The 17,947-nt window shown below is 34.8% G+C and overlaps 1 protein-coding gene across 3 annotated transcripts in view; it reads right to left on the bottom strand.

Annotated features, from left to right (window-relative positions):
- LOC143246790 (uncharacterized) overlaps positions 1 to 17,633 on the bottom strand; it is a 74,557-nt gene extending 56,924 nt beyond the window's left edge. Inside the window, exons 1-2 of one of the 3 annotated variants that reach the window (XM_076493942.1) lie at positions 16,991 to 17,633; positions 11,748 to 11,824 (exon numbers count right to left, since the gene is read on the bottom strand). In XM_076493942.1, the coding sequence (XP_076350057.1) occupies positions 11,748 to 11,781 (34 nt within the window). In that variant the 5' untranslated portion in view covers positions 11,782 to 11,824; positions 16,991 to 17,633. Of the gene's footprint in view, positions 1 to 3,648; positions 4,086 to 11,747; positions 11,825 to 16,990 lie in introns of those variants that run through there. The other 2 variants (XM_076493943.1, XM_076493944.1) reach the window with 2 other exon arrangements.
- Between the last annotated feature and the right edge of the window lie 314 nt (positions 17,634 to 17,947).

The raw sequence follows: 17,947 nt of genomic DNA, 5'->3' as shown, positions 1-17,947 counted from the left end.
TCAGAACACAGTAGAGTACACTAAGTAGACTACAAGATCCTGTTGTTAGAAAACAGTACAGTACACTAAGTGGACTACAAGATCCTGTTGTCAGAACACAGTAGAGTACACTAAGTGGACTACAAGACCGTGTTGTCAGAACACGGTACAGTACACTAAGTGGACTACAAGACCGTGTTGTCAGAACACGGTACAGTACACTAAGTGGACTACAAGACCGTGTTGTCAGAACACGGTACAGTGCCCTAAATAGATTTAAAGTCCATGTGGTTGGCTTCTAAAGAACGTCCGAGCAGAGTTTAATATAAATGTATCATACGTCAGCCAGTGTATCTCTTGCACAGCCTATTATACTTTGTTTTTCTACAATCTCAGACTCAACAACAACAAAAAGTAATTTCCATCAATCGGGTCTCTAAGAACAGGATCCGCCCGGCTCTTTATGTGACTAACCAAGATGGGCGGGAGTTCCCTTTTTGATACCATGAAAACACAGACTTCAATTTGAGACCCACGACTAGCCCGCCACCTGGTATCCTACACATTTGACCTTCACTCAATTTAGACTTTCTTGTTCCACTCCCATATATATGTTTGTTTGTATCACATTATAAGGATGTGTTTCACACTAAACCTTGACAAGTCTCATTTCGGGGTGCGTCGTATATAAATACAACTAAGTTACATTATAGATACTATAATAATTATGTAATAACCCGAATTGCACATGTATTATAATGAAGAACTAAAGTAATTTTAAATTACTGTGTAAGTTGTTGCTAAAGCTATCACTTATTATGACCACTAAGTTATGAGTTATACAGGCTGTTATAGAAATACTAGCTACTTCTAGGTCACACGTTAAACACTAGCTATTTGAAAGTCACAGGTTAAACACTAGCTATTTGAAGATCACAGGTTAAACACTAGCTATCTGAAGGTCACAGATTAAACACTAGCTATCTGCAGGTCACAGATTAAACACTAGCTATTTGAAGGTCACAGGTTGAACACTAGCTATTTGAAGGTCACAGATTAAACACTAGCTATCTGCAGGTCACAGATTAAACACTAGCTATCTGCAGGTCACAGATTAAACACTAGCTATCTGCAGGTCACAGATTAAACACTAGCTATCTGCAGGTCACAGATTAAACACTAGCTATCTGCAGGTCACAGGTTAAACACCAGCTATCTGCAGGTCACAGACTAAACACTAGCTGTCTGCAGTTCACAGATTAAACACTAGATTCAGGTCACACGATAAACACTAGCTCCTTACAGGTCGCAGGTTAAATACTAGATAGTTACACGTCACTGGTCAAACACTTGCTACTTACAGGTCTTAGCGTTTATTCGTTGACAGAGAAGGCAACACGTGAAAAATAACTACTGCGTGTTACTGGGCAACACGAAAAAGTAACCCTCTAATTACTGGGCAACACGTGAAAAATAACCATCGCGAGTTACTGGGCGACTATAAACAAATGTGATAGGGTCAGAGAGTCAAGTATATAAATATAGATCCACCCTAATTGATAATTCAATATAAATATAGATCCACCCTTATTGATAATTGTATATAAATATAGATCCACCCTTATTGATAATTGTACATAAATATAGATCCACCCTTATTGATAATTGTACATAAATATAGATCCACCCTTATTTATAGTTGTAGATAAATATAGATCCACCCTTATTGATAATTGTATATAAATATGGATCCATGGTTATTGATAATTGTATATAAATATAGATCCACCCTTATTTATAATTGTATATAAATATGGATCCATGCTTATTGATAATTGTATATAAATATAGATCCACCCTTATTGATAATTGTATATAAATATAGATCCACCCTTATTGATAATTGTACATAAATATAGATCCACCCTTATTGATAATTGTATATAAATATAGACCCACCCTTATTGATAATTGTACATAAATATAGATCCACCCTTATTGATAATTGTATATAAATATAGACCCACCCTTATTGATAATTGTACATAAATATAGATCCACCCTTATTTATAATTGTACATAAATATAGATCCACCCTTATTGCTAATTGCATATAAATATGGATCCATGCTTATTGATAATTGTATACAAATATAGATCCATTCTTATTGATAATTGTATATAAATATAGATCCATTCTTATTTATAATTGTATATAAATATGGATCCATTCTTATTTATAATTGTATATAAATATAGATACATTCTTATTGATAATTGTATATAAATATAGATTCTTCCTTATTGATAATTGTATATAAATATAGATCCACCCTTATTGATAATTGTATACAAATATAGATCCACCCTTATTGATAATTATAATGCTTCGTGGGAGGTTAGTTTCACATAATGTTATTTTCGGTTTAAGATATTTTTTATCCTAAATTATATCAAGTCATATTTTTACGTCTAGATATGACTTTCCTGATAATGAGAAGATGTGCATAGCATTTCAAACTGTGCATTGCAAATCTTTACATTACAAACTGTAAAGGCTCGGCATGGCCAGGTGGGTTAAGGCGTTCGACTTGTAATCTGAGGGTCGCGGGTTCGAATACCCGTTGTACCCAACATACTCGTCCTTTCATCCGTGGGAGCGTTATAATGTAACGGTCAATCTCACTGTTCGTTAGTAAAAGAGTAGTCCAAGAATTGGCGGTGGGTGGTGATGACTAGCTGCCTTCCCTTTCGTCTTACAGTGCTAAATTAGATACGGCTGGCGGAGATAGCCCTTGTGTAGCTTTGCGCAAATTTCAGAAACAAACAAACTAACTGTAAATTACAAATATTTACATTACGAACTGTGTATTACAAATCTTTACATTCCAGACTGTGTATTACAAATCTTTACATTCCAGACTGTGTATTACAAATCTTTACATTACGAACTGTGTATTACAAATCTTTACATTCCAGACTGTGTATTACAAACCTTTACATTCCAGACTGTGTATTACAAATCTTTACATTCCAGACTGTGTATTACAAATATTTACATTCCAGACTGTGTATTACAAATCTTTACATTCCAGACTGTGTATTACAAATCTTCACAGTACAAACTCTACGTGACAAAACTTTAGGCCTAATGGTTTATAAATTGTTTTACTTTCGAACCGTACAAACTCTACGTGACAAAACTTTAGGCCTAATGGTTTATAAATTGTTTTACTTCCGAACCGTACAAACTCTACGTGACAAAACTTTAGGCCTAATGGTTTATAAATTGTTTTACTTCCGAACCGTACAACGGGCTATGAGTTCTGTCCAACGCTGAGTATTGAATTTCTGATTTTATCGTTGTAATTATGTAAACTTACCACCGACCCACTGGAGTAAATTGGTGAAAAATTCTTGGTTTGATTTCTTTTGGCTGTATTTACTGTCTGTTTTCTGTGAATAAGGCCAAGACGAAATCAATCACAGTATATATTATATATCATTATGTAAGAAATTGAAGGTATTTGTGACTCTAATATTATATTAACATTTTAACCAAGCAATTAACATAACTATCAGTTCATCGTAATTTATTAGCATCTTACGCAAACTACAGGTTTGCCAACACCAACTGACTACGTAACGAAAAAACTCATCTCAACACACCGTATCTCTGGCAAGAATGTTGTCCTCTTGAGTCTGATGTTAGAAACGGTTTACGGTTCTTCGTATTATATTCAGCATCCGAGGTAAAAATAATTATTGACGTCGTCCTCACTTTGAAACATCCATCATAACTTCTAGTTAGCTATGTTAATATGACTCCCGGTTTGCGTCAGCGCTCTACGATTTCCCCACATAGCCGTGTCAGATAAATGGTCATTTGGAAACGGTGGTAGTGAGGCCTAACCCAAGTCTCGTGCTGTTACTGAAATGAGAATCTCGGGAGATCCGGTTGACGATTTGACGAGGTCAGACAAAAGGGGGATGCATGTCAAAAAACACAAATGTCAATCGACCTTGACGCCCCTAGGGGGCAGTAGTAATAACGAAGCCTCCGGTAGCCAATGACTTGTAACGTTGGGGAAGGTTCTGACGGCGTGAACCTTCTTCATTTATCACCAGTTCCACTTCGACCAGTCTTCACTGAATTTCTGCGGAACGTTTCCAGTTTTTCGGGGCAGCGGGCGGCCGCCAGTGGCCAGCGCGGACAACTGGAAGCCAGTTCGCGGCAGGAACCTGGGAATTGGTGGTTAAAGGGCGGAGGTGTTCGGGCACAGCCTTTAATGGTCTCCCGGGGAGCTGTCTGTTTACCCTCCTCGAGACAACGCGCTCCCCTGGAATCCAGCACGAACTTTGAAGTGGTTTCTGGAATAAGCTACAAACTAGTTGCAGGAAACACGAAATAATAAACTCCAAACGTAGTGGGGTCAAGACCGGTCAACGAAGGTAGGTCACAGGTTAATTCAAGTCTGTTGTGAAGAAAAAAGCTTCAAACTTTTATGTCGTTTCCTAAACCATACAAGTTGCATACAGTGTTACCATGGTAACATGTTCACCGATTTCCAGATCATAAGGTTGTCATAATGTTACCATGGTTACGTTTTATACATTATTACACTAAAGAATTTAGTAAATTACCAAAAATCAGAAGATTCACATGGTTAACCTGAACCAGGACCTGGTGGTCATGACAAATATGAACAGTTGTATGTAGCTTGTAAAGTCCAGCCGACTCGCTGAATTCCTGTAATCGGGCGATAAAACGGTGGGTGTGAGAGTGTAACTCTTTCCAAAATGGCCATGGTATGTGGGCATAGCGGAACTAAATATCAGGTTTTACAAGTATACGAACCTAACATCTTACATGGACCAGTATACTCATGTTTATTATATAAACTGTCTTATATTAAATATCAAGTTTTATTACATTTCACATTTTAGCTGGCATTTGTTATTTTATTGTTATAGAGTGTTATCTGTAAAATATGATAACACGTTTTTGTGTTTCATGGAGTTGAAAATAATAGTCCGAAGTGCCCCCTACAGTCATGACGTTTGACAGTAAAAAATATAACAAATTTCAGCTGAAGTGTTACAGTCTGCAAAAACTATGAAACTGAAACTCATGCCTGGTGTCCCTGAATCCCTCAAATAAAAACTCTGAAATCCAATAAAAACCTTTTTATGTGGGGTATAATTTCTTGAAAATCTCAAACTAAATATATCACAAAAATACACTCCCTTTTGAAGTAACTTTTGTTCACTTCAAACTGGTTTTGAAATAGTTCACGAAACAAGCGACACACGAAGGCTTGGAAGGAGGAGATACGTCCCCGTAGGTGTCCTTATCAGAAAGAAATGTACCCTCGCCTGACACCCACACCCATTACCTATAGGTGACTTCCCACAATGTCTCTGCTTGAAATATACAACAGATAAAAATTGTGGAGAATACTCTAACCCCAGGAACATTGATATTGTGGTTGTTTCTTTAATTGTTATACTCTGTTCCTAAGTGACGTTACTGCGCTTAATATGTTATATAAAACATATTCCTATTTATAGAAATAACAGTATTTTACTGCCATACTTGTGGCCATTTCATATAATAGAATATGATATATCTGTTTATAGGAAGTGAAATTACAGGAAGGGATATATCCGTCTTTCTGTTCGCGTTTTTGTTTTGTTATTTAGCACAAAGCTACACAAAGGGTTATCTCTGCTGTGCCCACCACGGGTATTGAAACTGGGATTTTAGCAGTATAAATCCGCACGCAATCCGCTGTGCCACTGGGGGAGGGATCTGCTCACGTTTAGTTGAACGTTATTTCTGATGAATTTTAATATTAACCTAGTGAGAAAATATAGAACTGTTTGTTAACTCACACCGATCTCGTCTGTTCTAGTTCACTAACACTAACATGGTTATTTCATTAATCCTGGTTTTACTAATATATTTCACTTCATACATCACCAAGTATTATTAGACCTAGTTTACTAACCTTAACACATAGATCACATTAGTCCTAATTTACTAACACTGACGGTTATTTCATCTTAGTTTTACTAAGATATTTATTTCACTAGTTACATTACCAAGTATTATATAATTAGTCCTAGTTTACTAACACTAACACACTGATCTCATCGGCCTTAGTTTTTACTAATATATTTCACTAGTTACGTCACCAAGTATTATATCATGACGAAACTTAATTTGATGTTTTTAATTTTTTAATGTAAATTAACTGCAAATAATAAGTTGTTCTGCCATAAGCTGAGATTTCTATTGGTTGAAAGTCAGTCAAGGAACCAAGTTGTGTTACGTTTAGGAACTGAAAGAAGATACAGACGACGTCCTTAGCCTAAATATAGAAATAAAGAAATTTAAGAAGGTGTAAACCAGAACCTTTCGTTGACTATTTCTTGGAAATTTCTTATAGATATATTTTCAAAAGCTTGCGCATGAACGACGTTACCCGTTAAACATCACTTCTTTCGGCTTAGTTGGGTCATCATACTTTATATGCCTTTCATTTAATATAATTCTGGCCTACATTTCTTGGAACCGCTCAGCGTCTGTGTACAGTACGCTACGAAGAATCAGCTAACGACTGCAAGCCCAATTAGCTGATATAAAGTTTAACGAAACGGAGAAATTTCAGGAGGTCATATGCCTTAACCTATAAAGTATTCCGTAACGAGAATATATAGGCCTATAATGACAAGGATATGACTGCGTGGAGCGCTGGGCATTAAGCCTAATTACAGTTTATAGCATGAACGGTTGTACAATAATAACTATTGATTTCTTAAAGTTAAATGGTATTAAATCAATTAATTATAGTATCTAAAATGAGTTATTAGAAACTATAAAGTAAGGTCAGTACTCCTTTATGTATATTTAACTTTCATATACTATATATTTGATTAACTTAACACTTAAACATTTAGCATACAAAGGACGCTAATAAACGCTTCCCGCATCACTTCAAACTTCAGTAGAAAAACTTAACGAGCATCACTGACCATTATAACACTTTAGCATAACGTGTTTCACTTCAAAACTTTAATAGCATAACATAACGTGTATCACTCAAACTAACAGTATAGCATAACGTATGTCACTGTAGTACAGTATAGCATTACGTGTGTCACTGTAGTATAGTATAGCATTACGTGTGTCACTGTAGTATAGTATAGCATTACGTATGTCACTGTAGTATAGTATAGCATTACGTGTGTCACTGCCAATTTCACATTAACTACATGTTCAGTACAAAATTCATGTGTCACTGTAGACTTCTTCATAAATACAAAACATAACATTCCCGGGACAATATTCATCAATTTCATTCTTCGACCTTGAATGAAAGACTTCAAATTCATCTTTGTTTCTATCGAACCCTCAAAATGGTGAAATGTTCATCTTACTGTTATATATACGTATTGTAATTATTTTTGTTATACTTGGAACGAAGATTAATTTCTATAACTAACTTGATATGTGTTGTTTATAAATGTTTGTCCTGACGTCAAATTCTTTGAAAACAGTATTGTATCAGCAAGTAGGATATAAATCATTTTGTTATGGTTCAGGTTTTCTTGCTTCCTTTCCTTTATATTTTTAAGTTTATTAAGTAAGACAGACACTTTTTTTGTTGTTGTTGTTTTTTTTTTTTTTACGTTTACTGCGAGAAATAAAACCGTAAAAAGTAAAAGACAAAATTCGACAAATACATAAAGGTCACAAACAACTTGTTTTGTTTGTGGACAGAACGTACAGTTTAAACGTTTGTTCGAAAGTTTTCATGCCAATACTTTTGTGTCACTTTTTAAATTCTGGAATAAATTAAAACTTGAATTCAACTATTTAATATCTTCTCCAACACAAATGTACTTTCATGAAATATATTTCAATAAATTTTATTAAATCTCCAAGAGATGGCGCTTTCGTAGCAAGAATTTATTCTGATTAGGAAGCTGATTTTTGAAGTCACTTAACATTTTCAAAATGTCTGTTATTGTTCTTTGTACATCCATACACACATATATATAAATATTTATATATACGTACAGAGAAAGAACAATTGTTTATATCAGTATAATATAGTTACTATATCTGTAGTTATCAAATCTATAATTACCATATCTCTGATAGGTTAATATTGGTCACGACATCATGATAAGGGTTAGTCACCATGTTTCTGATAGTTCATGATTAGGGTTAGTCACCATGTTTTTGATAGTTAATGATTAGGGTTAGTCACCATGTTTTTGATAGTTAATGATTAGGATAAGTCACTGTGTTTCTGATAGATTACAAAGTATTCTTCATGTTGTACATGGAGTTAGAATATTTTATATTGACATGACCTTTGGTCAAGTGTTCGAATGTTCTTGGCTGGTTAGAAAGGTTTTGTGTTTAGGCTGTGGGAAATCAGCATGACTTAAAAATATTGGTGAATCGTAACGAAGTTCGAGTAGTTTAACAGGATAGATATTATTGTCGTTATAATTAATACATATAGGTTATATGTGTCCTTATAATTAATAATTATAGGTCTTATGTGTCATTATAAATAATGCTTATAGGTTTAATGTGTCGTTATAATCAGTTCTTTTCGGTTTTATGTGTCGATGTAATCAGTTTTTATAGGTTTTATGTGTCATTAAAATCAATTATTCTCTGATTTTTTTGTTCGTGGTACTTCATAATAGTAGACAGTCGAGAAAGCTGATGTACTTCAATAAACAAACTATGGCAGATATTTAGTTTTGAGGAAAGGTATTCCACTTACCCAACTGGGATGTTCAGGGAAATAGATTACTTTAATAAAACTTAACTAAAACCAGTTTTAACAAAATGCACCGGACCACATTAAGTACGTGAACATGAGCTGTTTGTTTACATGTTGAATTAATAGCTCACTGGAGTCCACAAGGGTATACAGTTACATAAATGTATCACTTGCAGTTATGGCCTGGTACGGCATTCTCATATACCGCGTACGCTGAACATATCTTGACTAAACATATTTTATCCGAAACTATTTGTTTTCAAGCGCCAAGAGCTATCTGCGTTATGCCCATACGGGGCATCGGCACCCCCTTAAACTTATTGCTGGACTTTTTTAAGCGGGTAAGTAATTAGATCATAGGTAGCGCAAGCAAAGTCGTTAAACACCGGATTATCCAAAGTTAGTAAATACTATCAAATTAAGAATTATTAATTGTACTACACATAATTATACAAATCTAAATTCATTAGACGCGTTTGTTCCAGCTTGAGCCTTGTTAACTGTCAAACTATTTAACGGAGTTAGTCCTGATATATAAAACATGTGTGCCTTACTAGACAACAAAATATGAAAGTTAATTCACGTACGGTTCCACTTTAATTTATATGATATAACATATACATATTAAATTGACATACCGTACTGAACATATTACAACATTCCTTCTTATAATGTTTCAATACGACATCATTCCGTGTCATATCCAGATACGATACTTCGGCATGACTTACCATAATGTGTCAACATGATATTATATGGCAGCGTGACTGGCAATGATGTTTCAAAATGATATGCTAAAGTGTGTCAACATGACATGTGTCAGTGTGACTAATGTTTCATCATGACTTGTTATGACGGTACGATAACATCTGTACATGCTGCTCAACTGTTTAAGTTAATGTTAATAATATTAATATTTGATAACTAGCTGTCCACTAAACTAAAATTATGTAAAGTCATGATTTGCTTCACCTATTTGATTATTGTATAAAAACGCCGAAAAAGCTACAAGAAACAAAATGCGAAACCGCAAATGTGTGTACATTTCTGTATATCGATACAACATTTTATCATGGTCAGAATCCATTAGCAAGGAACGACACGAAAACTTAAAGACGACCATAAAACTGCAAAACAAAATTTGTAAGTACCGCCGCGTAGACCTGATGAACCTCCATACCGATATGGTGAAGATCACAGTATTTGTAAGATAGTTATAACGTTACAACATAGACCTGATGAACCTCCATACCGATATGGTGAAGATCAAAGTATTTGTAAGATAGTTATAACGTTACAACATAGACCTGATGAACCTCCATACCGATATGGTGAAGATCAAAGTATTTGTAAGATAGTTATAACGTTACAACATAGACCTGATGAACCTCCATACCGATATGGTGAAGATCACAGTATTTGTAAGATAGTTATAACGTTACAACATAGATGTAAAGTATTTGTAAGATAGTTATAACATTACAACATAGACCTGATGAACCTCCATACCGATATGGTGAAGATCACAGTATTTGTAAGATAGTTATAACGTTACAACATAGACCTGATGAACCTCCATACCGATATGGTGAAGATCACAGTATTTGTAAGATAGTTATAACGTTACAACATAGACCTGATGAACCTCCATACCGATATGGTGAATATCAAAGTATTTGTAAGATAGTTATAACGTTACAACATAGACCTGATGAACCTCCATACCGATATGGTGAAGATCAAAGTATTTGTAAGATAGTTATAACGTTACAACATAGACCTGATGAACCTCCATACCGATATGGTGAAGATCACAGTATTTGTAAGATAGTTATAACGTTACAACATAGATGTAAAGTATTTGTAAGATAGTTATAACATTACAACATAGACCTGATGAACCTCCATACCGATATGGTGAAGATCACAGTATTTGTAAGATAGTTATAACGTTACAACATAGACCTAATGAACCTCCATACAGATATGGTGAAGATCACAGCATTTGTAAGATAGTTATAACGTTACAACATAGACCTAATGAACCTCCATACCGATATGGTGAAGATCAAATTATTTGTAAGATAGTTATAACGTTACAACATAGACCTGATGAACCTCCATATCGATATGGTTAAAATCAAAGTATTTGTAACATAGTTATAACGTTACAACATAGACCTGATGAACCTCCATACCGATATGGTGAAGATCAAAGTATTTGTAAGATAGTTATAACGTTACAACATAGACCTGATGAACCTCCATACCGATATGGTGAAGTTCACAGTATTTGTAAGATAGTTATAACGTTACAACATAGACCTGATGAACCTCCATACCGATATGGTGAAGATCAAAGTATTTGTAAGATAGTTATAACGTTACAACATAGACCTGATGAACCTCCATACCGATATGGTGAAGATCACAGTATTTGTAAGATAGTTATAACGTTACAACATAGATGTAAAGTATTGTAAGATAGTTATAACGTCACAACATAGATGTAAAGTATTTGTAAGATAGTTATAACGTTACAACATAGATGTAAAGTATTGTAAGATAGTTACAACGTTACAACATAGATGTAAGTATTTGTAAGATATATTTATGTTATCCAGTTAGATACAATAATACAGTTTGTCAGTGAGTTTGATTTAGTGACATTTATATCTAACAAAACCATATGAATATAAATATATATAAATCAGTAAAATTGAAACATATTTCTCAGTTCAGGAATTCGAATCCAAACATGTAGACGTGTTTTAAGCTTTGTAACAATCATATTAGAGTTCTAAAAATAATTTCAAAACAAGGATTTAAAATGTAATCCAGTATCTTTTTGATACGTCTTTCTACAGTGCTTAAGTTATTTGTCTAACATTAAGCTATAGTCACCGACAGAACATATAAACTCCACAGGTTTTTAAAAACGTTTCCTCAACTATTTACGTTCCAACTTGTTTGTGGGATCCCTGCTGGTCATAGAGCCTCCAGTAAGAAATGATTCATCCAAAGGAAAAAAACAGCTAAGGAAAGCAGTTGCACTAATTACTGATGTAGTCTGTTAAGTGTTTTATATTTAACATAACAAAGTTTCTATGTGTTTTGTATGTAACATATGAAGTTTGTGTTTTATATTTAACATAACAGTGTTTCTATGTGTTTTGTATGTAACATATGGAGTTTGTGTTTTATATTTAACATAACAGTGTTTCTATGTGTTTTGTATGTAACATATGGAGTTTGTGTTTTATATTTAACATAACAGTGTTTCTATGTGTTTTGTATGTAACATATGGAGTTTGTGTTTTATATTTGATATATCGAGTTTGTTATGTGTTTTATATTTGACATATCGAGTTTGTTATGTGTTTTATATTTGACATATCGAGTTTGTTATGTGTTTTATATTTGATATGTTGATTTTCCTATGTGTTTTATATTTGATATGTTGATTTTCCTTTGTGTTTTATATCTATTATGTGGAATGAATGATTTCTTTTAACTGTTTTATCCTTTACAACATATAAAAACAAGTCACTAATATGAAAGGTGAAAAAAACGATTTTCTAAACAATAACTTATCAGAATATTTCTAAGCAACACCAGTAATACATAAGTACAGTTTCCAATACAACTCTTCTATCGTAACAGGAAGTCTCTGTTCATTTGTCACTTTAGTCTCGAGAAGAGAGTTTAATATAAAAATGTCTTTCAACATTTAAACTTTCTACACCATAATTTTCAAAATTTGTTCAGTATAAGGAACACGAATATATGTGGTTAAAAGCGATGTTCGTGGTTGCACTGTTATTAAACATTATTAATTACGTGTACTGTAACCAATTCCTGTACCGACAGAAGAGAAAAGCATGGCTGAAAGTGTTTAGATAGTTCATGAGGTCCTGATTAGTGGTCAAGTTTTGTTGTTATTACAAGATTAGTGGTCAAGTTTTGTTGTTATTACAAGATTAGTGGTCAAGTTTTGTTGTTATTACAAGATTAGTGGTCAAGTTTTGTTGTTATTACAAGATTAGTGGTCAAGTTTTGTTGTTATTACTTGATTAGTGGTCAAGTTTTGTTGTTATTACAAGATTAGTGGTCAAGTTTTGTTGTTATTACTTGATTAGTGGTCAAGTTTTGTTGTTATTACTTGATTAGTGGTCAAGTTTTGTTGTTATTACAAGATTAGTGGTCAAGTTTTGTTGTTATTACTTGATTAGTGGTCAAGTTTTGTTGTTATTACAAGATTAGTGGTCAAGTTTTGTTGTTATTACAAGATTAGTGGTCAAGTTTTGTTGTTATTACAAGATTAGTGGTCAAGTTTTGTTGTTGTTACAAGATTAGTGGCCAAGTTTTGTTGTTATTACAAGATTAGTGGTCAAGTTTCGTTGTTTGCATCTTAACACTAGTAAATATTCAAGTACACACCCAGAACCTACTGTCTGTACCATTACTATACATTAATAGTTTCCAGTACACACCCAGAGCCTACTGTCTGTACCATTACTATACATTAATAGTTTCCAGTACACAACCAGTGTCTACTGTCTGTACCATTACTATACATTAATAGTTTCCAGTACACAACCAGTGTCTACTGTCTGTACCATTACTATACATTAATAGTTTCCAGTACACAACCAGTGTCTACTGTCTGTACCATTACTATACATTAATAGCTTCCAGTACACAACCAGTGTCTACTGTCTGTACCATTACTATACATTAATAGTTTCCAGTACACAACCAGAGCCTACTGTCTGTACCATTACTATACATTAATAGTTTCCAGTACACAACCAGTGTCTACTGTCTGTACCATTACTATACATTAATAGTTTCCAGTACACAACCAGTGTCTACTGTCTGTACCATTACTATACATTAATAGTTTCCAGTACACAACCAGAGCCTACTGTCTGTACCATTACTATACATTAATAGTTTCCAGTACACACCCAGAGCCTACTGTCTGTACCATTACTATACATTAATAGTTTCCAGTACACAACCAGTGTCTACTGTCTGTACCATTACTATACATTAATAGTTTCCAGTACACAACCAGAGCCTACTGTCTGTACCATTACTATACATTAATAGTTTCCAGTACACACCCAGAGCCTACTGTCTGTACCATTACTATACATTAATAGTTTCCAGTACACAACCAGTGTCTACTGTCTGTACCATTACTATACATTAATAGCTTCCAGTACACAACCAGTGCCTACTGTCTGTACCATTACTATACATTAATAGCTTCCAGTACACACCCAGAGCCTACTGTCTGTACCATTACTATACATTAATAGTTTCCAGTACACAACCAGTGTCTACTGTCTGTACCATTACTATACATTAATAGCTTCCAGTACACAACCAGTGCCTACTGTCTGTACCATTACTATACATTAATAGTTTCCAGTACACAACCAGAGCCTACTGTCTGTACCATTACTATACATTAATAGTTTCCAGTACACAACCAGAGCCTACTGTCTGTACCATTACTATACATTAATAGTTTCCAGTACACAACCAGAGCCTACTGTCTGTACCATTACTATACATTAATAGTTTCCAGTACACAACCAGTGTCTACTGTCTGTACCATTACTATACATTAATGGTTTCCAGTACACAACCAGTGTCTACTGTCTGTACCATTACTATACATTAATAGTTTCCAGTACACAACCAGTGTCTACTGTCTGTACCATTACTATACATTAATAGTTTCCAGTACACAACCAGTGTCTACTGTCTGTACCATTACTATACATTAATTGCTTCCAGTACACAACCAGTGCCTACTGTCTGTACCATTACTATACATTAATAGTTTCCAGTACACAACCAGTGTCTACTGTCTGTACCATTACTATACATTAATAGTTTCCAGTACACAACCAGTGTCTACTGTCTGTACCATTACTATACATTAATAGTTTTCAGTACACAACCAGTGTCTACTGTCTGTACCATTACTATACATTAATAGTTTCCAGTACACAACCAGTGTCTACTGTCTGTACCATTACTATACATTAATGGTTTCCAGTACACAACCAGTGTCTACTGTCTGTACCATTACTATACATTAATAGTTTCCAGTACACAACCAGTGTCTACTGTCTGTACCATTACTATACATTAATAGTTTCCAGTACACAACCAGTGTCTACTGTCTGTACCATTACTATACATTAATAGTTTCCAGTACACAACCAGTGTCTACTGTCTGTACCATTACTATACATTAATAGTTTCCAGTACACAACCAGTGTCTACTGTTTGTACCATTACTATACATTAATAGTTTCCAGTACACAACCAGAGCCTACTGTCTGTACCATTACTATACATTAATAGTTTCCAGTACACAACCAGAGCCTACTGTCTGTACCATTACTATACATTAATAGTTTCCAGTACACAACCAGAGCCTACTGTCTGTACCATTACTATACATTAATAGTTTCCAGTACACAACCAGTGTCTACTGTCTGTACCATTACTATACATTAATGGTTTCCAGTACACAACCAGTGTCTACTGTCTGTACCATTACTATACATTAATGGTTTCCAGTACACAACCAGTGTCTACTGTCTGTACCATTACTATACATTAATAGTTTCCAGTACACAACCAGTGTCTACTGTCTGTACCATTACTATACATTAATTGCTTCCAGTACACAACCAGTGCCTACTGTCTGTACCATTACTATACATTAATAGTTTCCAGTACACAACCAGTGCCTACTGTCTGTACCATTACTATACATTAATAGTTTCCAGTACACAACCAGTGTCTACTGTCTGTACCATTACTATACATTAATGGTTTCCAGTACACAACCAGTGTCTACTATCTGTACCATTACTATACATTAATGGTTTCCAGTACACAACCAGTGTCTACTGTCTGTACCATTACTATACATTAATGGTTTCCAGTACACAACCAGTGTCTACTGTCTGTACCATTACTATACATTAATGGTTTCCAGTACACAACCAGTGTCTACTGTCTGTACCATTACTATACATTAATGGTTTCCAGTACACAACCAGTGTCTACTGTCTGTACCATTACTATACATTAATGGTTTCCAGTACACAACCAGTGTCTACTGTCTGTACCATTACTATACATTAATGGTTTCCAGTACACAACCAGTGTCTACTGTCTGTACCATTACTATACATTAATAGTTTCCAGTACACAACCAGTGTCTACTGTCTGTACCATTACTATACATTAATAGTTTCCAGTACACAACCAGTGTCTACTGTCTGTACCATTACTATACATTAATAGCTTCCAGTACACAACCAGTGCCTACTGTCTGTACCATTACTATACATTAATAGTTTCCAGTACACAACCAGAGCCTACTGTCTGTACCATTACTATACATTAATAGTTTCCAGTACACAACCAGTGTCTACTGTCTGTACCATTACTATACATTAATAGTTTCCAGTACACAACCAGTGTCTACTGTTTGTACCATTACTATACATTAATAGTTTCCAGTACACACCCAGAGCCTACTGTCTGTACCATTACTATACATTAATAGTTTCCAGTACACAACCAGTGTCTACTGTTTGTACCATTACTATACATTAATAGTTTCCAGTACACACCCAGAGCCTACTGTCTGTACCATTACTATACATTAATAGTTTCCAGTACACAACCAGAGCCTACTGTCTGTACCATTACTATACATTAATAGTTTCCAGTACACAACCAGTGTCTACTGTTTGTACCACTAGTATACATGATTGTTTTGTTTGATACATTTCGAGTGTAGTTTTAACCTCTGTGTTTAGATATTTTTCTAGTATATTGAATATCAAAGCGTGTATTATCTATGTTTGTGTGTTATCCTAGTGAATAAAGTAGCCTAAAGTGTATTCTTTGTATCCATACATTTCTCAAATAAAATGTATATTTTAACAATTATTCTATATTCATGATTTCCCTAGTAAACTGAATATTTTAAGAGTTGTTCTGTGTTTATGTATTTCCTTATTATATTGAATATTATAACGTGCATTCTCCGAACTTATGTGTCACCACATTTCACATAATATTTTAGTGAGTTTTCTCTATATTCATGTATTTTTCTAGTACATATTTAAATAACGGAACAAAGGTACATTTCTTACCTGTCTTATCAGTGGAGAAAAGGATGCTTCAGAGAGTTCATATTTATATCAGAATATGTTTATGGATAGTAGAATGTGTGAAAATAAGCAGTATATTATAAGAATACATTCAGTTATATCAGCTATGGCAACCTCTGTCGGCCGTTCGTTTATTTTGCCCCGTCTGTCTTTTAACAATCTGTAGCTCTTCAGAACCACAACAGGTACTATACCAAACCTTATTGGCCAACGCTAAGGGCTTCGCGTGCCCGCTGCGCGTGTCGCCTGTCCCTCACTGGTCGATAAAGTTTTCAAGGTTTGTGACAGTATAAAGTCTGAGGTTTGACCGGTCCTAATCACTCGATTTTAGAAGTCACTGCTCGGTTCTCCACACAAAGTTGATATGTCTTTGGTCGTCTCCGAGAGATGAGTGGTTTTTGAATAATTGTTTGAAAAGAGACACCTGGACGTAAGTCACGCAGCTGGCGCAGTCCTCGAACCTCGTGAGATGCGTGACGTTGTCTTTTACACCGTACAACGCGTGCCTTGTAAGCGCGTGAAGTGCCACTCTGCGATGTTCTTTACGTGCGTGATGAACTGGTCTGAGCGATGGTCTCCCGCATGGGGATAGGGGCACGTGATGTCTTGTCTGCAACGGGGCAGTTTGTGGCACCAGGTGCCGCTGCCGAGCTTTTTTCAGATATACTAAACACCGCCCTAACAACTCGACTCCAATCAAGAAGACTGCGCGTGGGCGTTCTAGTTAATAACTGATGAAGTTCGATACATTTTATGAGAGAATATTTTCAGGACTGTGATAGCTAACTAACCGTGTTTTAGTTCGAAGGAACTATTTAAGGATACACACGTAGCTGAGTAGTTCGTTGTGAATAAATAAATACGGCTAATCTCTCTCGTTTTTCTTGCACTATCGGAACAAACTCGCCCTCTATAGGTGAAATGACGTACTGTATTTTG

This window comes from Tachypleus tridentatus, chromosome 3, assembly GCF_004210375.1.
Source record: "Tachypleus tridentatus isolate NWPU-2018 chromosome 3, ASM421037v1, whole genome shotgun sequence".
NCBI lineage: Eukaryota > Metazoa > Arthropoda > Merostomata > Xiphosura > Limulidae > Tachypleus > Tachypleus tridentatus.
Note: the sequence above shows the minus strand (reverse complement) of the source record. Positions and strands in the feature narration are given on the sequence as shown.